Genomic DNA, 27,450 nt, shown 5'->3' with positions numbered 1-27,450 from the left:
TGGTTTTATGTAGCTTTATCTCTCCCCATGTAAGTGCTCCACTTTCTGAGTCACTGGCCCATGAACTACTCAGTGTAAGATTCTATAATAATGAAACAAAACAAAGTATCAACCCCACAGTTTTATTTGTAAAGAACAAAGCATGAAAAGTCATATTTAAATGTACTCCAAAACCTGAAAAACCCACCTCAGTTTCTCTGATACGTATGTTAAAGTGCTTGATATCACAATACTCTTTAAATTTTAATTATGTTCGGATGAGGAAAAAAAAATCCAGTTCTGATGCATTTTGTTAACAATACAAAGAAAAACAATATAATTTAAATGCAGAAATGCTCATTAAAAAAAAGATACACAAGATACATTTATACATGGTTCAAGTGTAACACAGAGGATTTTTTCTACTTGTTTTACACCCTCAGTTGATTGACAACAGGAACTCTTACCATTACCTCTCTACTGTTAACAAGATCTGTCTGGTATTCAAAATAAAGACTGAAGCCACAGAAATAGATTTAAATAACTGAGTCAAGCATTATTCCCTCCCACATAACCCAAGGATACCTTGGATTCCTTCAAATGAGAAGAAATTTTTTTGACTTTTTTTTCACTCTGCTGTTAATTGCTCAGTGCGGTACCTTTCTGGAGGCAATCTTTATCTTGTCCTTGAGAGGACAATCAGGTCTAGTAAGATCTGGAAGGATGAGGCTGTCCTTGGATTATTCTGATCACATTCCATTGGCACCCTCTTCAAAAAGCTTGGAAATCAGTTTGATTCAAGAGATTTATAAATGTATTCTAACAGGATTAAGAGACCTAGTGGCTTATTGTTTGTTTCCGTCTCCTCTTACACTAAATGGTGATGTAACAAATACTTACATAAGAAACACAGACTTCAAATGACATGACTTGGAAATAGGATTCACTTTATAAAAGTAGAGATAAGATCTCAAGACTCCATTCTCAATCAATGAAGGTGTGTTAATACTGAAATATAAATAGCTAAGGTTCAGATTGTCCTTTTGAATAGTGAAAAGGATACGCTAGTTTCTGTAAACCTCACAGAGAAAATACTCACAGTTCTCAAAATGAAAATCTACTGAAAAAAAATCGTAATTCTTAGCAGAAAGAAGCTATTTCCTTATTAAGAGCTACACGCCCAATGCTGTCAAATAAATGCTTCCCTGGGGAATCCGAGGTCCTGGTCTGTTGCCTCGTTTCAGAGCATCTCAGAGGTGTCAGCATACACCACACACACAGTGTCATGTACGGTCTACTCTCATTTACTTACACTTGCATACATCAGTGCTTTATTGCCAAAAAAGGAAGTAGGAGCAATTCAGTATTTCCCCTGTATCATTCATACAGTGTGACAGAAGTTCATTTAAACGATTTCTTAAAAAGCCATGTTAAAGTAAATACAGCAGGGTTACAAAAAGGTACAAAAATGTGTGAAATTATTTAAAATAAATTTTAGAGGGAAATCACAAACTTTTGCCAGCTTTAGGTTTCTTCCATCGAATTCTTGCCCCCAGTGGGAAAGAGGATGGGGGAGGCTGGGCGGCCTTACTCTTTGTTCTCAGCGTCCTGTCTTCTCCTGGTTTATACTGTATTCTCTCCACCCACCTTTATACTACTCCACTGAGCCTTGGTCATTTTTAAGGCGCTAATGAGCCCTCAACCAGAGCCCAGCTCTAGGGTCTCACACGTAATACCAACATCGGTGGAATGCCACCGTGTCACAAGGTTGAGATTAGCAGAAAAACACTTGGAAAATAAATGTTTCAAGAGGTTAATACTTCTGGCAACTTAATTTTAAAACAATTTCTTCTTAAGTTATTATTATGTGAAAATACTAATTAATGATTCTAGGCATTACTTTTAATTTATTCTGAGGGGGAAAAAAAGTCAATTACAAAATTGATTTTTATGTACTTTAACTTTGAGGTATGATGATAAAGCAACATATTAATTTAAAAAATAAACACAGCAGAAAATATACCTCTGAATCACTTTCAAAAGTCAGTTTGGAAGGCTACGTACATTTATATGTAAATTTATTCTAAGGATTCTGCTACTGTCCTGCTCAAAATATTTTGGTATTGGCTCAGAGCCATGTAAGAACTAAGTCTTACTTCATTAGAATTGCGTTTCTTACGTGAACTCAAACTCTGCTTAAGTATCCTGTTCCTTCATCAGCTTGGATCCTAATGACTTTTTTTGTTGTTGTTAAATTTCTTCTGAGAGGCCAACATTTACCATCACTGACAATATTCAGAAGAATGGGCTGCGGGTCCCTCAGGCAGCTCAGTGGTCCCCGGGCGTTTGGAGCACTGGCAGGATCACCGGGCACGCACGTGGAACCCTAAGTGACCCTGTCAGGGGCCTGGCACCCCAGAGGATGTGTCAGTGCTGGTGTGACCCTTCCTTTTGAAATTCGCGACCTCACTGCTATGGTCCGACTACAGAAAGAGGCATGAAACTTTTAGGTGTGACTCTCCGTGGGAAGTTTTACTTTTTAAAGTAATGGTTTCATTCACAGGCCCCCAACCCAATTTTGCTCCCAGTTTTTGTAACAGGTCTAATTCTCTGTAACTTGAGGGGAATCCATTATCATGAATATTAATCCTTACGTCCTCACCTGTATATGCAGATGAATAAAAATGCAAGGGTAGAAAGACTATTCATATGAATGCCTTGGAGGTCAGCCCCACGCAGCCTGGTGTAATGAAAAAGCATGGAATCCAGACCCTGTGTTGTCACTGACCAGGGGTGGGGTAGTATTCAATCTCTCTGATCCGCAAGTGTGCCCATCTGTAAAGTGAGAGGGCAAGGCTGCGCGACTCAACTCCAGCCTGCTAACCTGCGCCATCCCTGTTTGCCCAGCGCGGGTCAGAAGCATGGCCTTGTGGAAGAGGTGGTGAGAACAAAACCCCAGCCTGGATCACGCTCTGGTTTCTGAGCACTGAAACAGCAAGGGCCTGTTGTGACAGCTTCCGGATGCCTCCAGCCACAGACTTCCCGTGTCCCTGGAAGAGCTGCACCGCCGGAGACATACTTTTGCTGCAGGCAAACAAATGTCTGGTCTACGCTGGTCACCTGGACCGTCTTTACCCTCCCCCCCCCATGCCTTCCACTGCCCTTCCCTCCTCAAGTGCTCAGGCAGGCATTGAAGGGGGTGCGCCTTGGCTGAACACCCGTTTGACAGAGGGAAGGAGGCACTTGCCTCATTAGTTTCCTCCTCCAGGAGAAAAGGGAAACAACACTGTTGGCTGAAGCCCAGGGCCCTCGGGTCACGCAAGGGCCCTGAGAGGCCATGGCTTTGCTTCTCGGCCACAACCGGGAATAAAGTGCGGGACTCTGCCGAGGCAATCTGGCTGCTGACGACGCGCAAATGCCCAATGAGACTCACGGGACCGACAGCGAGATGAAGACTAAAGGTAAAGAGCTGCCACCACGTTCATTTCACTTCCTTCTAAAACACCAAATGGGAAAGTCACCACGCTTGGTCTTTCGAAACCGCTGCCTCCAGTTTTGCTCCCCTCTGGCCAGCCCGCGCCGCACCGGCTTCCACCTTCCCGGCCAGCGGCTTTACGCTGTCGGCCCTGCTTACGAAGGGCCGGCCCTGAGACACCCGGGAAGGGTCCGTTCTCGCCCTCTTCTTCTCTTATTTGCATTATCATGGTCAACAAATACTTTCACAAAAACATTCCAGGCCACGCAGAGCCCGCCTCCTTCTTAGACATTCTTTCCACTTCCTGAGGGGGGATGGGCACGGGGGGCGGGGGATGGAGGGAGCCGGCCGAGTGGGACCTAACAAAGGCTGGGCTGTGGTCGTCCTTACGAGGTACGGGGCTGCTCCAGAGTGGAGGTGGCCAAATTAAAATGGCAGAATCAGACTGCTGCTTGCAGTCCTTAGGACCATGTGGCCAACACTCTGAAAACTCACATCTCCCCAAAGGACCTCAAATAACAAGAATAAAAATGCCAAGAATGAAGTTCGCCCAGGCTAATCTTTCCAGAAGTGTAAAGAAGTTATAATCCCACAATTTAACACACTTCTCAGGGCTTTGTGTGTTCTCGGTCCAGTTCAAGCCAAGCTCCTGGGGCCCAGTGTTTAAAGTATTTGAATTATACCTTCATCTTGTGAAAAAAAATCTGAAAATGGAAATGGAAAATTTTCCAAAAGACTGGAGAAGTGACTCACTTCAAGTGTGTGAAACCATCTGAAACTTGAGCGATACAAGTGAGGCCCGCTACCCCATACGGTGGGTAAAGCTGTTTACATTCACAATACAAAGGTGCAGACGCCGGGACAGGCGGGCGGCTGCGACACAACAAAATGCGTTCTGGGTTCCTTGTGGTACCTGGAGGGAAAAAGAGCCCCACTGGGTTGCACTCTATTTACACGTTTACTGGCTTCTTCCTGACTAGCACCACTCTCCCCCCCCCCGCAGCTCCCAATACTCTTAAGCTACTTGTTTTAAGTCACAGGAATATTCAACCTAAGAAAAGTATCTTATCAGAGTAATAGAATTTCTTAGAGAAGAGAGCGTATTTACAGACATCTAACACATGAAAATACTCTATTTTATACTAAATTCCAGGTTCAAATGAACTACAATACAGCACTTCGCCTTGTCTGCAGTGGGAGGACTGGTCAGATTGGGGGATGCGGTGTGTTGCCCCCTGCAATGACTCACTGCCTCATCAGACAAGTCCAACTCGGTCCCCACGGCTGGGGAAGGTTCAGGAACGAGGGATCTGGACTGAGAGGTTCTGGCTAATCGGGCTACACGTCCACTCCTTTGATGAGTGAGCCTTCTAAGACTATGGTGAAGTCCTGGATGGTCTGCAGGATGCGGATGAGGGAGTTGACTGTCATGCGGTCCCTCAGGAGGGCGCTCTCCTCGTACATTCGGGTGATGGCAGGGCACTCGGCCAACAACGGGATCCACTGTGGCAGCAGCCGGTCCCTGCAACCCAAACAGACCCGAGCGTCCTGAGTGCGGCTGCCCACGCTGCACAACCAGGCACACACCCTGGGGCTTTCAGCGGGGAGCTGGGGGGCCGGACGGGGCAAGTCTAGCCACGCTCTGAGGTCACCAGAGAGGAAGGCAAAGTCGAGGAGCTGGATAATCACCGGTTATGAAGACACAGCAATGAGACAGTGTGAGCTAACGGGGAAGCTCGCCAGGGTTGGGACAAGCTGGGCATAAAGATTTACATGCACTGACGAAATTCTCTATTCTGACTCCACCACTCTGAAAAAAGACGCAGAATGTCATTTTGTACTCCTTTTTTTTTACAGGGATGTTATTCAGACATCTGTGGCAAGGCATGCCAAAGTATACTGACCTTTTGGGAAGGAAGACTCCATTACATTGTAGGGACTAGCATTTTTTAAAAAAAACTTATGCAACATAACAAGGTAAGGAACCAAATCAAAGCAGAAAAGCATTAAGCAGATTTTATAAGCCCAAAGAGGGGCTGCACTGCTCTAATAAATCAGAACTGTAAAGAGATAAAAGGAGATAAGGATCATGTTCAAAAGGAACGGTACACAGCACAGCTGAAATTGGGCCCCTTTTACTAAGAAGAAATACCAAACTTAGTTCGAAAAACCAGTTGTTCAGGAAGACAATCTCAGTCTTCGGTGTCTCCTGGTTACACTGACACCAGTTTTCTGTCACTAGGCAGCTAAGACATCCTCACTGCGCCCCTCTCACCACGCCGCTGCGGCACGGGCAGCCGCCACCAGGCCGCCGCAAACCTCTCGCTGGGGAACCAGGGGTTTAGAAGAAAACAAACACTGCACAGATAACTTAAAAAAAAATCTTCTGAAGGTCTGTGTGTTTCTTACCATTCTGAGAGCTGTTTTAAAATGAATGGATTGTACAGCTCCTGTGCCATCTTTAAAAAAAAGGGGTAGGAAATTGTCTTAAAGAAAGCTTTCCATACTAAGAATTATTTAGATAGTAAGAATTCCACAATGTCATTAATTTCAAGCAATGTGGTGGCCTTCCCACACTATACAAGCTGTCTATAGTAAATACACTTGTGTATGTGCTGGTGTGTCTAATTATCTACCAGTCTACCTATTACCTATGTGCCTTCCTCCGGTGCCGGTGCTTTGTCATGGTTCAGAGCTCTGGGCTCCGGTGTGAGACTGGGTATCAGTCTTGGCTCTGCCTCTTTCTAGCTGTGTGACCTTGAGAAAGTCTGTTAGTGTACCTGTGCCTCTTCTATTTTCTCATCCATACAATGGGGCTATCCCTTGCCACTTCATGTAGTGGCGGTGGTGAAGAGACAGGAGGAATAAAGGAGATAATGTACCTAAAGTACTTAGCAAAGTGCCCCACACATAGCAAGTACCCAATGAACAGTGTCTCATTAAACGTGGAATGAAAGAAACCCACGGGAGAGCCTGGAAGAGGCGTGATCGGGTACCATCCCTTCTAAACGTCTGTTCAACACACGACAAAGAACGTCAAGCACTGGCTTTATACCGTGTTCCAAGGCAAACTAGAGTCTGGAATTTGCCGTCCTTCCCAATGCTCCTGGGGGCAGTGTTAATCGCATTCACATAGTGGCAGAAGGTTTTCCAGGATGATTTCTGAATGAGGACATCATCTTCATTGTCTAGAATCTGGTCAGTGGTTTCAAAGTAAGCGACTGCTCTCTCTGGGGAAGGAAGTCAGAATCACAGCACAAGACACATCAGTACTTCATATACGGAAAGATGAATCACTTAGTTTACTATGGAAACACTAAGGACGTTTTGCCTTATGGCCAGTCCTGAAACCAAAACCTTTCCCACTCCCTTATCACTGGTTTCACAATAAATTCTAGAGGCCCATGTTTCATGGTAGAACAGTACGCTTCCAGGAGCTTACTTTCCAGTCTAGACTGCATTCCAGAGGGCTGGAAAGTTTACTCTCTTTTGAATACCTTCAAGAAGTGGCAACTTACAGCAAAGAAAAAAATAAACATGGACCTGTCTGTTCAGACTGGAGCCTTCTAGGAGTAAGCAGGAGACATGGTAGCCACTGAGACGGTGCCCTCTGTTCTAGCTACAGAATGGCTGGCTAACACTTTGCAACAAAATCCTCGAAATGGAACGGATTCAGTAAATCTGATGAAGGGCTGTGTATACACATACTGGAAGCAGGAGCAATAAGATTCTAGGTATTCCAAAAAAACTCCCGCAACCTCCCCCCAAAACCAACCTCACCCCCCCACCCCCAGGGAGCCTAGCTTTGTCAACCTTCCTTCCTTTGCCTAAGAATTCTAAATTGGATAAAAATCAACTACTTCATCTAGGCCTTATTTACAAAACACAAAATGGTAATAATCACTCTTGTTAAATAAAGTGGGGATGGTGGACGAGCTGCATACGAAAATAAAGAGCACAAAGTTTAGCGAGCTAGAGCAGCACACGCCGGCTGAGCTCTCCGTGATGATGGAAATGTTCTCCATCCGCAAGGGCCACGTCTATGGCCACTCGCAGGGCCGGTGTGACTAAGGAAGTGAATTTTAAGTTTAATTTAGAGGAAGTCAATTTAAATAGCCACACGTGGCTAGTGGGTACCCTATCGGACAGCATGGACATAAAGTATTCCTATTAAAACATAAATTATATCATATCACTCCTTGGCTCCAAGCCTTCCAATGACTTCCCATTCCATTCAGGATGAAGACCAGAGGGCTTCCAAAGGGCCAGAAGCACTCCACAGCCCGGCTCCGGCGGTAAACTCCCCTCTCTCTCCCGCACGCTGTTCGTCGTGCTCACCTCCTTCCTACTTTGTGGAAGGCCAAGCACGCTCCCACCCTGGGTCCCTGCCGGGGCAGCTCTCAGCCCCGAGTGCCCTCCTTCCCTTTTTCAGGAGGCTCACTTCCTTAAAGTCTTCGATCAAATGTTACCTTGTCAACAAAGCCTACAAACGCCCCACTCCCACTCCGTTCCCCTTCTCCTTGCTCTATTTTTCCTCTGATCAACGGTGACTTTCCAACATATTAGATGAACTGCGTACTTGCTATGTTTTTGTGTGTTTGTCCCTACCAGACTATAAGTCTGCCAACAATGGGAATCTTTGTGTTTTATGTTTATCTGGATGTGTATTTTGAGCATCTGGAATAGTGTTTAGAACACTGTGGACACACACATATTTGCTGATTGAATGAAAAGCACGATACTGCTTATTTGATATTTACTTTTAAAAACACACACCCTTACCACTAACCCTCACTCACTCAAATTCCTGGGTCTTTAATTTTCCAAGAAGCACTTCGATGACCTGATAACAAAGTACACCTGCTTTAATTTACCTATGAAGTCCCAGATGAAGACGTTCTTGTGAAAGATGCGAGCCGATTTGAAGCCGTGGTGGAAGACCTGCTCCAGAGCTGCGACCAGGCCACTCTCCCCACAGAGCAGCACGGTGAGGCTTCCTCTCTGTGGGGCGGAACACGCAGTGCCGGAGGTAAGCTCCTGTGTCCGTGATTAAGAAAAACACTACAAGGGGGCAGGTGTAGCTCAGTGGTAGAGCGCGTGCTTAGCATGCACGAGGTCCTGGGTTCAACCCCCAGTGCCTCCACTAAAATAACTAACTAAATACACAAACATATCTAATTACCCACCTCCCCCCCCCCCAGTTTAAAAGAAAAAGAAAACACTAGAGGAACAAATGCTAAGGGTAGCTATGAAGCAGATTTTTGCAGCTATTAGGAAGCTTACAAATGAAAATTAAAGCACCCTTTATTGCCTTCTGTATCACGTATAAAAGCAGCTTTACAAATCCCACCATATTGTTTCACAGCCCATCATACCTCTTTTTCAGGTTTGTGAAAATGTTTCACAATATTGTTCACAGCTTCTCCAATGCCTTCCTGGATCTGTCCAGCATTTGGTTCTGAAAAATAGTGAATGGTGACTGAGTTCTCATGGCCAGGAAATAAACCGAAGCACTGCCGGACATCAGCTGTGCCTGCCGGTGCAGAAAACACTCCACCAGAGCAGGCCGGCCTGTCAGCGGCCCCCCTCAGACTGCCTCAGCCAGTCTGGCCAAGTGACAGGTACACTGGCAAAGAATCCAGATCCCAGCATTCCAGTCCCAGCCCCACCACTTGCGATCCATACCCTTGGTCACATGTCTAACTTCTTCTGAGTTTGAGTTTCTTCCACCTGAAACCAGGAAAATACACGCCTCATGGGCCACTGAGAAAAGTGAATGAGATTATTAGGTATAAATTACTGGGAATGGTGCCTGTCACCAAGTGCTAGCAAGTCCCCAGATCTAAGGAGTGAGGCGGGCCCCACAGCACCATTCCTCAGGTACCCCCTTCTCCTGCCACCTCCAAGTCCCTTAGTGGGCACAGACCAAGACTTCTGGAGCTCTGCACATCTCACCTGGAATCTGTTCTGCAGTTGTGTTTACAGTAAAGGGAAGATGCCAGGTACGTGGGGACACCCTGCCGGAAGCCCAGAGCTGCTTCTTTCTGGCTAGTCAGCCCCCCTGGGCGCCGCCGCACCCTCCCGGCCAGCACTTGCTCCCCGAGGCCCCGCTCCTGGGGGAGAGCTGGGTGGGCTGTCTGAACGGAATCTAAAGCACCTCTGCCTCCCAAACCCCAAGAATGATTTTAAAAAAGAGAGAGAAAGGAGGAAAAGAAAAAAGGTGGTACATAGGTATCATCCAGTGATGAGAAGATTTAAACATTTGGGATTTTCTTGCAGTGATTAACTTTTAAATCAAACTTGTATGTCACACTATAAAAGATAAACTGTCCATTCTAGAATTTAAGAATCTTTGAATTCATACTGCTGGAGGGTTTCTTGCAGAAAACACTTTCAGGTAAAACTCAAGTATGTTTTTTCTACATGAATAAAAATTGTTAAAATGGAAACCTCTTATGATTGTAGGACTGATACTGTGTCCTCTTCAGCTCCGAGTAATTTTTTTTTTTTTTTTTTACTTTCACCTTTCTCTGAACATTTTCTCTTTTAAACATGAAGATCTATTTTGAAAGTTTTTATTCATTTCAAAAGAACCCTGAACTCATCAGCAGTATTTGGAAGCTGATTTAAAATGTTTAGTTCTTTAAATATCACCTTGCACACACACACTGTGAAAAAATTCCAAGTTACCCATCTTGAGTTTCATATTATTTAAGGTTTTCTGCTTATTAAGTAATGAATATATGACCGAAAATGGAGGATAAGGCCTCTTGAAACATTAATATCCCATGAAACTGAACTGATTCAGAAGTTGTAAAAATTTGAAAGGATGGAACTGAAATCTACTTTTTAATTTTAAATCAGCATAATTAAAGTATTACATACAATAAATTCACTGACTCTAAGTGTGTAACTTGATGAATTTTGGCAGATGTACAGACATGTTACCACTACCACAATCAACATAAAAAATTTCCATCAACCCAGAAGGCTCCCCAGCACCCCTTTTCAGTCAGTCACTCCCCTTCTCCAGCTCTCAACCCCTGGCAACTGCTGATCTGTTCTCCATCATTACTATACTGTCTCTCTAGAATTTAATATAGATAGAATCCTACAGTATCTGGTCCTTTGTGTCTGCTTTCTCTCACTTGGCATAATGCTTCTGAGATTCATCCATGTTTTTAGATGAATCAACAGCACTGCTGAAACTAGTTACAATAGCCAGGACACGGAAACAACCTAAATGTCCATTGACAGATGACTGGATAAAGAAGTTGTGGTATATTTATACAATGGAATACTACTCAGCCATAAAAAAGAATAAAATAATGCCATTTGCAGCCATATGGACAGACCTGGAAATTGTCATTTTAAATGAAGTAAGCCAGAAAGAGAAAGAAATATACCACAGGATATCACTTATACGTGGAATCTAAAAAAAAGACAGATTAACTAATTTATAAAACAGAAGCAGACTCACAGACATAGAAAACAAACTTATGGCTACCAGTGGGGGAAGGGGTGGGAAGGGATAAATTGGGAATTTGAGATTTACAGATACTAACTACTATACACAAGATAGATAAACAACAAGTTTCTACTGTACAGCACAGGGAGCTATATTCAATATCTTGTAGTCACCTATAATGAAAAAGAATATGGAAATGAATGTATGTATGTATATGTATGACTGAACTATTATGCTGTCCACCAGCTACTGACACAACATTGTAAACTGTACTTCAATTTTAAAAAAGAAGAATTAAAAGGAATTATTAAAAAACCAGCACTGCTGAGTAGTACCCCATTGACTAGATACACCACAACCTGCTTCTCTCCTCACCAGCTGGGGGACACCGGTGCTGCTTCCACTTTGGTTATTAGGACTGCAGCTGCTAGGAACCCCTGAGTCCGAGTCTCAGGATGGACATGCGTGTCCATTTCTCTTGGGTACCTATCTAGAGTGGGACTGCAGGGTCAACTGGATGGTCAGTCTACGTATATCTTTATAAAAAATTACCAAACTGTTTTTCTGTTGCATTCCCACTGGCAGAGTAGGGGCATTCCACTGTTCTCTAGCCTCACCCATATTTGGTATTATCAGTCTTTTAGAATCAATTCTTTCCTCTTTTTTAATCGAAATATAGTCAGTTTACAATGTTGTGTCTATTTCTGGTGAAACAGCACAAGGTTTCAGTCATACATGTATATATATATTCCTTTTCATATTTATCAGTCTTTTAAATTTTAGCTGTTCTAGTGTGTGGTGGGAAGCTTACTTGTGAAGGCAGAAAGGAATTAGGAATAAAGGGAATAATTTGAGAAAGAATAAGAGAGACTTGTAGACTACATCATTTTAATAGTTAATATATCACCATGCACCAACAAATGGATATGGAATAACAACATGTAAGGAAACTGCTTTGTTGGCAAACTAAGGCCTCTCAGGTACCTGCATGACCTACTTATGGTTATTGCTTGTAAGGTGAAATAAAACCACTTCACTGATAACCTTCTGGGATTTTTCACTAGATCATACTGTCTCTTACTAGTTTTTTTGTGGTTCCTACAGTGGATTACCACAAGTTTGCTGACTTAGAAAAGCAGATATTTATTCTCCCAGAGTTCTGGAGGCCAGAAGTCAGTAATGGATATCATGGGGCAGAAATCAAGGTGTGGGCAGGGCTGCACTTCCCCTGGAGGCTCAACGGAAGAGCTGCTCCTTGCCTCGTCAAGCTCCGGGCGCCCCAGCACACCTTGGCTTCGGCTTTGGCTTGTGGCCGCATCACTCCAGTCTCCACCTCCATCCGTCTGTTGTCTTCTCTGTGCGTCTAACTCCCTTTTGCATCCCTCTTCTAAGAATACATGTGACTGCATGTAGGGCCCACCTGGATAATCCAGGATGATCTCCCCATCTCAAGATCCTTGGTTTAATTATATTTGCAAAGATCCGTTTTCTAAATCACGTCACATTTAGGGATTTCAGGGATTAAAATCTGATACCCTTAAGAGACATTATTCAGCCGAATAAAGACCACATTAGTATAAATTAGAAGTTCACTGTACTATTAAAAAATAGCGTGTGAATATAGTATCCTAAACACAGAATTCACTTTTTTTTTTTTTTTTGCAGTGTTTTGTTTTATCACTTCTACAGGAAGTCGGGGGGTGGGGTGGGGAGAGGAATTTTTAGAATTCCTCTTAGAATAAAGGGTTCTGTCTAACTAGATGTGAAAGTACTGGCATATGTAACTGTCTTTATTTCTCCTTTAAGTTTCAAGCAAAATATCACTTTTTCAAACTTCCAAAGCTTAAATAAAACAGAGCATGGAGTTTGCTTTGGATTTTAGCACCTAAATTCTTCAGGCTTTTAATTTTTTGTTAATGTCTTGCCTTATTTTTTTCCCCTTTTTTCTTTCCCCACTGTTAAAGTCCCTTCTCCCAAATTAATTTTCCTCAGCTTTCTTCCTTCTAATCTCCTTACTATAATTCAGATTCCCGAGAAATGGCCACAAGATGCCTGCAACCTGTGAGACACACAGGAAAATGAGAAAACAGATTTACTGGTGGCTCTCCCTGTCAGCGAGGTGACGCTTAGTCTCCTGGCCGTGGTGGGTGACTTCTGCTGCGGCGGAGTCCGGCACTGCTTCACCAGATCCTCGTCTGGTGCGGATGCCATCAGCTCCCCGATGAGAATTCTCTCCAGGCTCCCATCATCGATGCCTTTCCCCAGCCACCGCCCGCATGGGAACCTGGCAAGACAGGAGCAAACTTTGGAATCACCAATACCTTCCTAGATTTAACCAGAAATTTTAAAATGGCACCATGGGTGAAGGCCATCATTTCAGAGCCTGCGGGTTGTTTTTTTTTTTTTTTCGTTATGAAAACTTTCAAACATATAGAAAGGGGGGGAAGGTATAGCTCAAAGTGGTAGAGCGCACGCTTAGCATGCACGAGGTCCCGGGTTCAATCCCCAGTCCTCTTAAAAAAGTAAATAAATAAATAAACCTAATTACCCCCACAAAAAAACCTAAAAAAAAATATATAGAATAGTAGAACAGATACCCATATTCCTAATATTCTGCCATATGCTTCATTTTTATTTTTTGTTAAAAGTATTTTGAAGTAAATTACACACATGGGGGGAGGGTGTAGCTCAGGTGGTAGAGCCCAAGCTCAGCACGCACGAGGTCCTGGGTTCAATCCCCAGCACCTGCTCTAAAAATAAACAAACCAACCTAATTACCTCCCCCCGCCTCCAAAATAAAGTAAATTACACACATCAGGACATTTTACTTCTAATCATTTCAGTATGAATCTTAAAAAAAAGAGACATTCTCTCTTAATATAGCCATAAATTGTTATTTTAACAAGTTAAAATAATTCTTCACTGTTTTCTCATACCTCATGTATATTAAAATTCTGTGGTTAGTTCTAGTAAGATTATCTTCTAACTAGAGATTAATGTAGGAGTTAAGTTACAGGAGACAAGAGGAGACTGTTCCCAAAGAGGGGTGCTGGCTGAAATCGGGAGCGTGTGAAGGAAACTTTCCTCTTACCAACCTTATTTTAGGCTTCTTTTTTTCTGTCAGAGTTACATCCATCTTTTTCAACATTTGTGAACTAAGCATTAGCAGCAAAAACAATCAGTTTTCCTTAAAGTAGTTTTTGGGCAATTTTGTATTTGTAACAAAATGACAAAATGTTGTTACTACACAGACAAAAACAAAAGCACCCCAAAAACTAAACTAAAATTCAGAAAGCAGTGGCAAAGCTTTAGAATGAAAACAATTCTCAAACCTTTTCTAAAGAGTCTTAAAGAATTCTGAGCTCCCCAGACATCTGCTTACCTGTACGTATGTCCTGTGATTTCGTTTCTGACCATGACACAATCCACTAGCCATTTGGCCAACAGTCCTGAGTTATCGTGACCAATCTGAACAGTAGTCAGCTTCCCCAGGTTCTGGCACTGCAGGGACAGGACCACAGGTTACTCATACCTGACCCCTCCCCGCTACCTCTCAGCTTTAGCAGTGGCCCCGTGGTTCTATCCAATTTAACAAATATAGAGGACCCACTCTGCATAAGGTGTTCTGCTGTGCACTAGAGAAAAATATTCACATTTACTATATCCCTTCTAATGAGATGAGACATACAATTAACTATCAAATGAGGGGGCCTGCACAACGTCCCAGACTAGAGATGTAACAGGTGCTAGGAGACACTGGGAAAGGAACAATAATTTCTAACTGTGGAACCCAGAAACATCAGTCAGTGACTTGTGCCTTTAAAGGATGAGAAGAGTTTCAAGAAGTGGGAAAACAATGCTATTTAGATTTAGTTACAGAGAGGTCAGAAAAACAATTATAGATAAAAAAAATCATCAACATGACTATTTTTCTGCTTCTAATAAAATACTAAGGCAGAACTGACCTCACGCCTCATCTAGAAGTCTTTGAAGCTATTGTAAAAAAAAAAAGCAGCATAGTTATCAAGGTGTTTCCTGACCCTGTGTGGACAAGTACAAAAAAGAGTGATGGGAACAGGAATAGTGAAAATAAATGTCAAATAAATCCTGATTTTTAAATCCTGATAAAAGATCACAGACCCCAGCTGACCATGTATGGCTGGGAGCACCCGAGCTATGAGTTCTCAAAGCCCCTCGCTTCTCTGCATCACGGTGAGAAGGCCTCACAGCCATCTAGGGAGGGGAGGATGGCGTTCTGAATTAGTTGTGGCAGCAGAGATGGAAAGAGGCAGATGTGAGAGTTGGGGAACAACAATGATGGAACTTACAATGCAATTTATGTACCATACTTGGTAGTCAAAGGAAAGTCAAGGATTTTAATCATTTACACACAGAAGGCTGTAAGCCCACTGGACAGACATCACCAAAATAAGCTCTCGGGCAGTGCGATGACTCTGCGTGGAAACTGCTATTCATAGACCCCATGGAACTTGAGAGCAGGACATTCAGTTAGTACCACTTCCCTCCTAAAACAAGGGCAAGTATTTGTCCTCTCCTTGCACGCCAGAATCAACCCACATGTGGGCTCAAAAGCACAGGAATACTTCACCAGGTAAGACCTGAAGACTGACTACCATAGTGAAAGGCATTTTTTTACAAAATCACTTTATAAATGTCACTGTGTGGTCTAAATGCCAAAAGCATGAATAGCTGTCGCCTGTCCTCTGTCGAGGTTCAGGCAGGGCAAATTTACAGTCTGGGAGAGAACAAGGCTGGGGAAAACATTTATTTGAATGTTCCCTACTTGGCAGGTTCTGTGCTAGGCACCAGGAATTATGGAAAAGGACCTGGCAAAGCCCAAAAGTCCATCATTCCAAGTAGAAAAACAGATCCAATAAACAATTAAAATAATAACAATAAAAATATAAAACAAATTAACGTGTTCTGGACAACTTTAGGTATAAAAAAATCCCCGAAATGATCCTGTATGCTTAATTACTCCTTTATATCATTTGAGTCATGGAAAAATGAACTGGCATCGCTGTGTAGAGCCATGTATAAAAATTTGCACAAAGAAAGGCATCAGCTGAACCTACTTCAAAGGTCATTTCGAGGAGGTTTTTGGGAATCTGCATCACTCCTGTGTCTCCCAGTTCTCCTGACACACAGATCCAGGGGTTCGACGTGATGATCGCGTTGCTCAGCTTTTTGATGGGAATGATCACTGCTCTATATGGGATCACTGAAAGAAAAACGCTGAAATTAAGGCAAAATTACAATAAAATCCTCTTGATAACAAAACAAATATATGTTAAGAACTCTGGTGGCTTTCGTGGGTAATTTGCTTTTTAATGATCTGTCCAGATGTTCTTAAACAAAAAGATGAAATCGTAACCTCCCCGTCTAGAAAGAGGGGGTCCAGTTTATAATAAGCCCAGGTCCCAATACCTCTGGTGGTTTCCACGGCGTATATATCACCGTGTGTGCACGGCATGCTTAGCACCACCACATTTATAAACAATCTCAGGCATCAGCACCAGAAAACCTGAGGGCATAAACACTGACTGTGCTGTACAGTATTTTCATTGCTTTAATGTTTGAATTAATTTTGTCCCCAAATTTAGTATAAATGAGTATGGCAACTGGCATGGTTTCATATTAAAAAAAGGGGGTAGCCGACTTCTTGGACAGTCTCCTCTCATTACTGGTTTTCTGGGCAACGCTTTAAAGCTCTACACTTCAGAACTTTCCCATTTTTTACAGCTCAATATGCAAAGCCAAGAATAACAAACAAGGGCAGCTCCAGTCTGGACGTTAACATGAACCGCAACTTGGAAAGCTATTAAGGTGACTCATGAGCGAGAGGAGCCCCAGAGAAAGAATCAGGATGCGGAGAGGGATGTGTGTGAACTCTCCTTCCGAAGGCTCTTCAACAGGCACACCACTAGATGTCGCTGTCCCACCACCGTCCTTGGCTCAAAGGTGGAAACCAGTTAGGCATTACACAAACCTCCATTTTCCTTTAAAAAATGGGGATGCTGCAAACACATGAGCGCATCTTTATCCTTCAGAGCCATGTTTTTCTTTTTTTTAAAGCAAGGGAGAATCAATATTTTGGTTGGTGTTCTCGGGATTTCTGCTCATTCAGTCACGAGACGGCTATAAGCAGCTCTCCTTGCAAGAGCTCCCAGGTACACTCACCAGGCAAGGTGCTCAGATACAGCCTCACAGTGTGAGCTCGTGTTTCAGTGAGATGTCAGAGGCGCAAAAGGCAAGGGATAAATGGCTCATCTCCCTAACTTCACACGTACGACTTTCTTTCCATTGGGTGAAAAAACCTCCCTTTCTGTCCTTTTATTTTGGCTGAAGGGAAGGAAAATGTCTGAGGGGAGGCCACACTTTCATGGTTTAGTAATCATGGGAATCAAATGGTTTCTGAAACTGAAAGCAGAAGAGATTTGTGCAAGACATTATTTTAGGCACCAAAGACCTCTCTCATTTCTTTCACTGACAGGATTAGAAAAGCTGCAGAAAAAGGCCTGTTTAGGGTCAGCGGTTCTGCGGCTGCAAAGGGCCCACAGATGCACAACAGTGATTTCGTAAAGTAGAAAAGGACTAATATTACTGAACCCAGGATATTTCTTTCATGAAGTGTTTCAATTCCTCTGACTGGAAGAGTTACTCAGATGGAGAGCAGTCTGCAGATATGGGGCGGCCTCAGGATTCCTAACTCTGCTATTTCTTCTCTTTCAAAACTGTACAGCGCACCTCAGCTTCTAATAAACTAACATTAGATAGACAGATATTTCAGGTCTGCCCAATAGCCATTCCAACTCTGTTTTTCCTTCTCTGCCTCCTTCAGAGACTTAGAAGGCCAAAACCTACACAATTCTGTCCAGTGAAAAATCAGTGATATTTTTCAGAAAAACTATGTTTTTCTGGCACAGATTCTGACTGTTCTGCCTTGGCATGCCTTCCTTCTTTGGGCTGGAAGGTGGACCGAGAAAAGCCATCTTGTGACCCAGAAGCAATCACCACACACTGGTAACTGTCGAAGAGCCTGGGTCTGAGATGATGCTGGGGACCGCCTACTTCAAGACTCCTCATTGCGTAAGAAACATAAAACTACCTGGTTTAAACCGTTGTTTTCCAAGTTTCTGATATTTGCAGCTGAGCACAACTCCTAACTGATACAAGTCAAAATTCGCCGAAGTGGGGAAGGGGACCCACTGCAAATAAGAATTAGTAGTGGTGAAAAGAATAAATGCTGCAATTCAGTTTAACAAAAACACACCTCCAATCAGCGTTTCCTCTCTCTATAAACCTACAACAACCAGCAAGATCCTAAAGTCTGAATCATCAAAGTTTAATGAAGTTCAGTTCTGCAAGTTTATCATTATCATATGCTGATTCTTTGAATTTATGTGTTTCAGATAAGATATTGGAATATTTGATAAAACACTGCTCCATCCCATTTCCCACCGCAGACTGGGTTTCCTGGGAAGCAGACTCTGAGAAATCAGCGTGCAGAATGCTGCTCCTGGGGTTAACATGTGAGGAAGAAAGCGGGATGCGCTGGGGCAGATGCCGAGTCTGACGCTGCAAGCCCTCAGCTGAGCCCACAGTGAGCTCCGGGACAGCCCGTAGATCAGCCGGGGATGCGGGTGGGCTCTGGCAGGAGGGCCAGCCTCAGGCAAGGTAGTGTTCTTTGGTGAGACACTCCCTGCAGGTGCTGACGGACGAGGACCCGTCTTTCTGCAGCACTTCTGGCGCTGGGATACAGCCTTCACTCCTGAGGAGGTCTGGGGAGGGTGGGGACTGGGGTGGCACAGTGTCTCACTGCGCTATGGCATGTCTCACTTTAAAAATACAAACTCACATTCCATGAGTCATCTGAGCAACTCTTCACTTCAGAGTCAATTCTCCAGACTTACTGATAGTGGTGAACACGCTGGTGAAGCAGAAGTAGTCCACAGCATTGAGGGAAAGAAGATGGTAAAGAAACTGCTCTCTTTCTTCTTCACAACGCAGAAAAGCATAACGTTTATAAAGCTTCCTAGGAAAGGGTAAGACAAGCACAAAATAACAGATTTTTCATTATGGCTTCCGCTAAAAGTAAACACCACCACTTAGACAAACTACAGGTAGAAACTTTAATCCAGGAAGAACAGGCAATTCACAAAAATGAACGTACAGGTAACAATACATTTTTAACCTACTTGGTAATTAATGAAAAAGCCTCCCGTGACCCACTATCAAAGTAATAAAGATTTAACAGTGATACCCAGCGCTGATGGAGCTGTGGGGGTCAAGGGTGGCAACAAACAGTAGAAAGTGAAACTGAAAACTTCAGCAAAGCAATTTGTTGGTAACAATTATTTTAAACCAATCACACCCTTTGACTCATTAATTTTACTTTTAGGACTCAGTCCTAAGGATATAATATGAAACGTGGGCAAAGATTTACTCACAATGTCCACCTGGATATTATTTGTAAAAGTAAAAATATATTACGGTACACCCGTTAAAAATAAAGCTTATGAAGAGTTTTAACAATTACACAACTACTACTCCCCAAAATAAGCAGTTTTCGTTACGCGTTTACATTCACGGGTTTCCCCAAGTATTTTATACTTATTAATATATTTAATCCTCGTGACCACATGTGAGGTAAGTCTGTTAGCATCCTCCTTTTACAGATGAGGAAAACAGATGCAGTGATGTTAAGTATCTTGCCTACGGCCATTCAAACAACGAATAGTAAAGGCAGTATTTGAACACAGGCGTTCCAATTTCAGAGGTTAAATAAACCCTTATGATATAGAACATGTTTATGATATAATATTAAGCTAAATATTTGCAAATATAGTATAATCTTAACTAAGGGAACACGCATAGAAGAAAACGTGTGAAATACTCAGCAGTCACCTTCGTGAAGTAGGACTTTAAATGACTATCATTTTCTTCTTTGTACTTTGGCCACAAAAGGAAAATGACTTATGGGCGGGGTAAGGTGTGGGGAGAGCACTCAGTTTTAGGAGAACAAGGCCAGGTTCACAGACTACACTTCACATGTACTCTTCAGCAAACCCACTCTTTGGACATTAAGACTCATCCTAAAAATGTTCCAGGGGTCAGTAACCCAATGGCGATATGTACAAATGCGAAATCATGAAAAGAATTGAGTTACCATGGTGGGATTCCAACAGACTGTCATGTGTGGGGACTCTGCTGCATTCTCTGCGTATCTCTGCTCTAGGGAAGGAACCCAAAGTCCTCAGCCTTCAAATTAGCTCTAATGTACTTAGTACCTGGATGATGCATTTCAGCCCAGGTTTCTTGTTGGGGTAAAGAGGAGCTATCAAAACAGTTAACAACGCACTAAGACGCACTTGATTGATTTCCTGGCTCTAAACTACTAAATGCAGGTATCGGTAAGACTCAGACTCTCAGAGAAGCCCTTTACTGTGGACTTTTTTTTTCTTTTTTGCTACTCCAGTTTTGTTGTGGTGTTTACAATATAAGGTTGACATAAATTCAATCCATCTTTTGGATGTTACTGTCAGCCTGTGGGACTATTTAGCTTTCTTTTTTTTCTGATTGGAGTGGTGCAATGTGGCCCTTGGCTGTGAAATCTGTACCCTCCTAGATATATAATCAAACATGAGGTCACGACACAGGAGTTTCTGAAGCACGTGCCTGTTGGAAAGAAAGAGTACATGTGCACAGGAGTCAGGAATGCATGCTGAAGCAGCCGGCAGGCCAGCCTGTGCGGTCTGTGTGTAAGCACACAGGTCAGGGAAACAGACACGCCCCCGGAGGCAGCCCCTTACTTCGTGAGCAGCTGGTCAGAGAGCAGCTGCTTCAGGTGCTGGGACAGGAGCTTCTTCTCTAAGGACAACCTGATCCACGCCCGCGCTCGTCCGACATCAGTCTTGATCTCACTCATGTTCTGAACATGCCTAGAGAACAGCAGAACAGCAAAGATGTAAATCCTAAGGCTAACCTCGAACTGGCCAAGAACTGAGGGAATTACAGTGCTGTGCACAGAAAGGCTATCTTATGCTTAGAGGAAGCAACAGCAACACACAATTTATGCTGATTAAACCTTCAGGTGTTCCATCTGAACCAAGAAATCAGTCCCACATCAGAATGACCATCACAACACAAGTGCACAGGCAACACCCTCACATAAAGCGTTTAACATTCGTTTACTCTTCCGGGTTTTATCATGTTCTCGTTTCAGGCTTGTAGGTACCTGTGACTGGCACGTGGTTATTCCTGACCATCAAGAAAACGAAAGCAGTACAAAATAACTGTTCTATAGTTTGCCTAATACCTGCTACCACCCTAGGCCACGACAACATGTGGAAAATAGGAAATCTCACTTTCTATGGCATCAGGAGACAAGCTGTACTGCACTGATCAGTTCAAAATTCTTAAACATTTGAAAGACTTAGGAAATTGTGAGGCCACAGAAAAACTGTGCAGTCAACCTCCAAATGAATGTTATACATTCGCAGAAACCGGCATTCTGTGAGAAGTCGATGCCATACCCAGCGGGCCTGAATTTATCTTCCTGAATGTTTCCCCTCCTAAGGGGAAAGGAGGGCTGGGCAGGAAGGGCAAGCATAAGGAACAGCGTGATCACAGACCCACGACAGGGAGTCACTGAAAAGCCTCTGTTTCCGGGACCCATGACCCTGTCCTTTGATTTTTTTTCATGTGCAGAATGACTCATCCGAGCTGTAATACATTGTGCAACGAACCCTTTTCTCTGATGAGTCCAAGCATTCAGAATAAAGAATATCCTCCCTGTAAAATACACACATATCCTCCCCCCACCGTTTTACTGATATAACTGACATACAGCATTGTGTAAGTTTAAGGTACACGACATAATGATTTGACTTATATGCATCATGAAATGATGATCACAATAGGTTTAGTGAACATCCATCATCTCATGCAGATGCAACATTAAAGAAATAGACATTTTTTCCCTTGTGGTAAGAACTCTCAGCATTTACTCTCTTAACAACCTTCAATTATAATATACGGCAGTGTTAGCTTTATCATCGTGTATATTACACCTCTACTACTTATTTACCTTAAAACTAGAAGTCTGTACCTTTTGACAGCCTTCATACAATTCCCCCTCACCCCACCTCCCCAACTTCCGTCTCTGGTAGCCACAAATCTGATCTCTTTTTCTATGAGTTTGTTTGTTTTTGAAGTGTAATTGACCCACAACACTTAGTTCCTGCTACACAAAATAGTGATTCGATATTTCCATACATTCCGAAATGATCACCACAGTAAGTCTCAGTTGTTATCTGTCACCAAAGATATTACATAGTTATTGACTACATTCCTCACATTGTACATTTCATACCTGTGACTGATTTATTTTGTAACTGAAAGTTAGTAGCTCTTAATCTCCCTCACTTCTCTGTCTCCCAACGCCCTCCCCTCCAGCAATCACCTGTTTGTTCTCTGTATTTATGACTGTTTCTATTTGATTGTGTTTGTTCATTAGCTTTGTTTTTCAGACTCCACATAAAAGTGAAATCACGCCGTGCTTGTCTGGCTTATTTCACTTAGGATAATGCCTCTAGGTCCGCCCATGTTGTCACACACACACACACATCCTTTCTTTCTTTCTTTTTCCTTCTCTCCTTTTTCTTCTCCCTCCCTCCCTCTGTCTAAATCCCTGGATGTAAAGATGCAGGCCCTCCGTCCAGGGTGCTGATATACGATCAAACACTCTTTTTTCCCCCTTGTTTGTAGACTTTATTGCAGGGGACTGGGGTGGGGCATCCCACCTGCTGCTTCTACTTTTCCAGTGGGATGGGGGTCATTTGAGGAACCCAAGACATGGGGGTTTGCTGGGCAGCCCGGAGGTCCCTTCCAGTGGGTGACCAGGAATGTCAGGTGGCACTGAGGCTGCTGCAGACCCGCCCGGCCCCTTCCTCCCGAGTTCTGAGGGGCTTGCCCACAGCCACAGGGGTGTGTGCTGGCCACTGGCCCACTGAGGCCTTCCCCTCCCTGTCCTCCTGGACTCCAGAACTCTGGAAGGAGCCAGGGTGGATGGCAGAGACACTCTTCACCTTCCCTCTGTTCGAGTCTCAGTCCTGTGGCGGCCACCCAGTCTTGGGTGCTCAGTGGTGAGGAATGTAGCTGGGCTCGGGGCAGCAGCAGGGCGGGGTGGCCTGAGACGGGCCGAGAAGGTGAGGCTGAGATTTATGCTTCTGACATCCTCCCTAAGTGGGGGTCATATGGTGGGCAGGGCAGAGAGGCCGAGCCAAGAGGGGTTGGGGTGGGGGCCAGGCGCTGAGGGCTCAGAGCTTGTGGGGTTCAGCTCATACTGGAAGCCCTCTGCGGGGCCGCGGCTGCCGTACATGCAGGGGACAGCCCGGGGCTTCTCCTGGTCGGTCCAGTGTAGCAGCGGCGTGAAGATGCACCAGGCCGGCGGAGCTCGTCGCTGCGCACAAAGTGCACCGGCTCCCACAGCACACGTCCAGGATGGGGCGCTCACACGCATCGGGGAGCTTCACTCCTGGTATCTGTTGCTGCAGGTCAGGTCCAGCTCCGACTCCTCGGGGCTGAAGAACGTGCTGGGCTTCCTGGTCACCGTCCTGGCGTGCACGGCCTCGTCGGGCTGCACGCAGACTGCCAGCTCGCTGCGCTTGCGCTCCTGCTGGAAGATGTCACCCGCCACGTCCCGGAACTGCAGACGCACCTCGGCCTCGTGCTTGTTCACGGCTCTGCCACAGCGCAGGATCAAGGGCACCCCGTTCCACCTCTCGTTCCCCACATGAAGGACAACAGCCGCAGAGGTGGCAGCTGTGGACCCACGGGGCACCATGGGGTCTTCCAGGTACCCTTTGGTAGCCTCACCTTCTCCACTAGGGTTCCCCAAATACTGGCCCAAGACCACATTGCTCGCCTGCGCCTCTGGAGATGTGTTTCAACACCCTGACCTTCTCTTCAGAGATGTCACCTGAGTCAGCAGAGGCGGGCTTCTCCATGGTCACCAGACACAGCACCTGCAGGCATGATTCTGCATCACGTCCCAGATGATCCCAAATTCATCGAAGTAGCTCCCCTGGCCTTCAGTGCCGAAGGGCTCCTTGAAGGTGAGGATGACGTAGGCGATGCTGTCACGATTCCAGATGGGGCTGAAGATCCTGCTGGCAAACCTCAGCACCATGAGGTTCTGGACCATCACCTTGCCCAGTTGGTGCTCCATGTGGTAGATTTGGTCCTCCCGAAACAGGGAGGTAATGTGGCTGGACTGCCAGCTGGAACTCTGCAGGTCCCTCCCAGACGGCTTCTCCACACTGACACGGTTCCAGCCTAAGGGACTCATGCAGGTCTCAGGAATGTTCTTGGTGACGGCTTCACAGACTGCGGGGGGCAAGGCCAGGCAGAAGAGGCGGCTGGCCTGTGGACCCTGCTGGAGGGCAATTATGTGGCTGCTGAGACGCTCGCAGGAGGCCGCAGCATCGCACTGGCCAGCCACGTAGAAGCTGCAGGCCAAGAACTCTCCCAGCTTGGGCTTCCCCTCTCGGGTAGCTCGCTCCGCTTGTGGATGTCGGCCACTGTGAGGTGGGAGCGGGCAGAGCCCAGTATGAAGGCATCCTCCAGCAGAAGGCCATCCCGGAATAACCACCAGGCCAGGGTGCTGGACGCGCCCATGATGATGACGTGTGTGTATCAGACTGATGGACGGCATCACTTTGGTACGGCTCTTCCCGCAGGATCCCACATACCTGGGTCCGGCTCAGACACACCTGCTCTGCCATGATGCTCTCTGCACCGGCTGCTCGATCACCTCTTGTCTCTGCTGCCGCTGTTCCGTGTCCCAGATGCCTCGTGAGATGCCTCGTGAGTCAATGTGCAGCTCGGCACTGTGTGCCTGCGTCCCCATCCCCGGCCCCACCCCGCTGCTAGTGCGGCTTTCTCGCGGGCGGGGGCAGAAGGGCTCCACTTCCACAGTGGGGGCACACCCCACCCACCCCGACCCCATTTGTAGGCCATGCCTCTGCAGCCCTGCCCCCTCGCAGAGGTCTCCTGCTCAGGTCAACCCCGCCCTAACAGGCAGCCTGGTCAGGGACCCTCCCCTAGCGGGCTGATCGAGGCTGCCTGCGGCTCGGCTGGGGCTTGGGTCTGGGGCAGCCTCTCTCCCGTCTGATCAAACGCTCGTGATAAACAGAATGCATGTAAAGCATTACCACATCAAACAGGTGAGGCATAAAGAGGGGGCTTCAGAACAAGTCAGAATGAGGAGATGAAAGAAAACTGTGTTGCCATTTTTGTGTTAGCCGACCTCACCTCTAAGAATGTCAGACATTCTGACAGACTTAATTTTACCTTTAAAGGGCTGATACCATTACACATGGTCATAGGTGGAGAAAAGTGGGGTCAGGCAAGCCCCGCTCAGACCCTGGCTCTGGTGGCGGTGGCACTGGGGGCGCTGGACCACCCACGCGGGCACCTCGGGAGTGAGCCTAGCACTGGCCGCTCCTCAAGCCGGCTGACACTGCCCCAATGTGACACAGCTGACTCAAAGCAGCAAGGGGGAAATGCTCAGGCAGTCACCACTTAAAGTACCGCAGTGTTTATTTACACCCTCCACCCCCCCGACGCCAGCCCCGCCGTGAATGCAGCGCCAGGTTAGCGCTCCCGTGATCCAGGAATACCAACTGGATTCAGCGCAGCCACTGAAAATCAGTCTGAGGTTTGGTAAGTGCTTACTTTGTATCATCTCCCCCTAAATATTAGTCTTACTCTAAAACAGTAAAATCTAGTGGAATTAGTTTTATGTTGGCCTTAAACAAGTATCTGGAGACATGGTAGGTGAAGAATGACAAAGTGGGAAATAATGATAATTCAAAAAACAATGCATGTTGAAGGAAAATGGGGAGAATTGGAAAACACAAAGTGAAACATTGTATTTAGGTGGCTATCAGCAATTCTCATCATAAAATTATTTGTACTTTTTTCTTTTGGCAGAAGGCACTGGAGTCGGGAGATGAGGCCACTAGACTCTTCTCAAGCCCCTTGTTCATGGGCACCAGGGAAATTACTCTGCCTAAAAGACTGCCTCTTAATATAATTCTCCTTTGTTCCAGAACCTTCAAGAGCTCACAGGGTAGAGCATGAACTGCTCAGCCTTGCGTTCAAGGCCCCACTATCCTTGGCCTCACATATTTCTGAAATTCTAATCTTATTTGCATGTGTCATGTGCTATTACTTTTATCATTTTCCCTTGGTGTACACTTTTCTCAGCTTGACGAAAGCGCCCTGAGAACAAGGAGCCCAGTACTTCTCAGAAGCCTTGCATCCTTCTGTGTACCCTAGGGGGCCCAGCATACATGAGAACTCAAAAAACTGTTGCTTTGCAACTCTGTATCTAATTTTATGCTTTGAAACAATTTAAATGTGTTGTGTTATTAAACTTTAATCTAAGTCTATTAAAAATTTTCCATGTAGTTATACCATTTGAACCTATTTTTAATTGGAATAATTTATTATAGGTAATTATAATGGTATTCAACACAGTACTATACAAGTGTTACTTCTAAAACAGATCCTGTTAATTCTCAGAAAAGCACACACGGTATGGTTTAAGTAACTTACTGATTTGATTTGTTTCTAACCCGGCTACCAAGCTTGCTAAGTTTCATATAGTTTGTCTTACCTGACTGTCACAATAAATAGTGAAAGGGAGGCCATCATTTATTTCACTTGAAAAATAAGAACACAGGTTCACTGAGACTAAGTGTCCCACCCAAGGTCACAGAAATAGTACATATTATTTAAGAGATGCCACCCTTTTTCTACCATCACTGCTTCCTGGTACTCACATTCTTGGAGACGCTCTCCTTCTACAGACCCAGAAGACCCAGAAGACCCAGGAGACGCGACTGCAGGTGTCACCACGACTGACGGTCCCGTGCTCCTAATCCCTCAGCTAGAACTCAGTGCACGAGCAGCACTTGCCTGATCTAAGCTGGGTCAGTCAGATTTTCTCTCAGAAACCGGGCATTAGTACACTGGAAAACCAAGTTAGTTTTTGCTGAATGCTTAAAAATAAGAAAGGATGTTAAGGCTAGGGCTTGCGTGAGCATGTGCACAGTAAAGGAGAAAAGGAGGGAAAGAGGGAGAGGGAGGAGAAGCAGCAGACGTGAAAGGAAAAGCAGGGAATTTGCTTCTAGTGAGATGGAGAGAGCGACCCGGGACAAGGCTGCTTCCAATCCGGCCACAGTCCCCGGTGCCTGGATTCTGGAAAATGCCCTCATACAGTTCCAGTAAATCCTCCTTTCTGCTGAAACTACTTTGAATGGGCTTCCGTGCCCTAAAACCAAAGGATCTCTAAGAATGGCTGCCACTATCTTTGAATTCGTGTTTTCTGAGTCCAGAACTGGTGCTTACTTCAGTGTATCACCAATGAAGCCCAATAATATTTACTAGAGAAATTAAGGAATTAGCCAATTTCAATTTCAGCTCACACTCCATAGTC

At 44.8% G+C, this 27,450-nt stretch overlaps 1 protein-coding gene and 1 pseudogene across 2 annotated transcripts in view; both read right to left on the bottom strand.

Annotated features, from left to right (window-relative positions):
* Positions 1–106: 106 nt before the first annotated feature.
* Positions 107–27,450, bottom strand: part of DENND5B (DENN domain containing 5B) — a 157,147-nt gene continuing 129,803 nt past the window's right edge. For both annotated transcript variants that reach the window (XM_032473248.1, XM_032473249.1), the window contains 9 exons: positions 20,756–20,884; positions 18,857–18,978; positions 16,019–16,164; positions 14,305–14,423; positions 13,019–13,206; positions 8,830–8,912; positions 8,329–8,455; positions 6,510–6,684; positions 107–4,976 (listed from right to left, as the gene is read on the bottom strand). In XM_032473248.1, coding sequence (XP_032329139.1) covers positions 4,793–4,976; positions 6,510–6,684; positions 8,329–8,455; positions 8,830–8,912; positions 13,019–13,206; positions 14,305–14,423; positions 16,019–16,164; positions 18,857–18,978; positions 20,756–20,884 — 1,273 coding nt within the window. In that variant the 3' untranslated portion in view covers positions 107–4,792. The remainder of the gene's footprint in view (positions 4,977–6,509; positions 6,685–8,328; positions 8,456–8,829; positions 8,913–13,018; positions 13,207–14,304; positions 14,424–16,018; positions 16,165–18,856; positions 18,979–20,755; positions 20,885–27,450) is intronic.
* Positions 22,658–25,521, bottom strand: LOC106730911 (annotated as a pseudogene).

The sequence above is a fragment of the Camelus ferus genome, chromosome 34 (assembly GCF_009834535.1).
Source record: "Camelus ferus isolate YT-003-E chromosome 34, BCGSAC_Cfer_1.0, whole genome shotgun sequence".
NCBI lineage: Eukaryota > Metazoa > Chordata > Mammalia > Artiodactyla > Camelidae > Camelus > Camelus ferus.
Note: the sequence above shows the minus strand (reverse complement) of the source record. Positions and strands in the feature narration are given on the sequence as shown.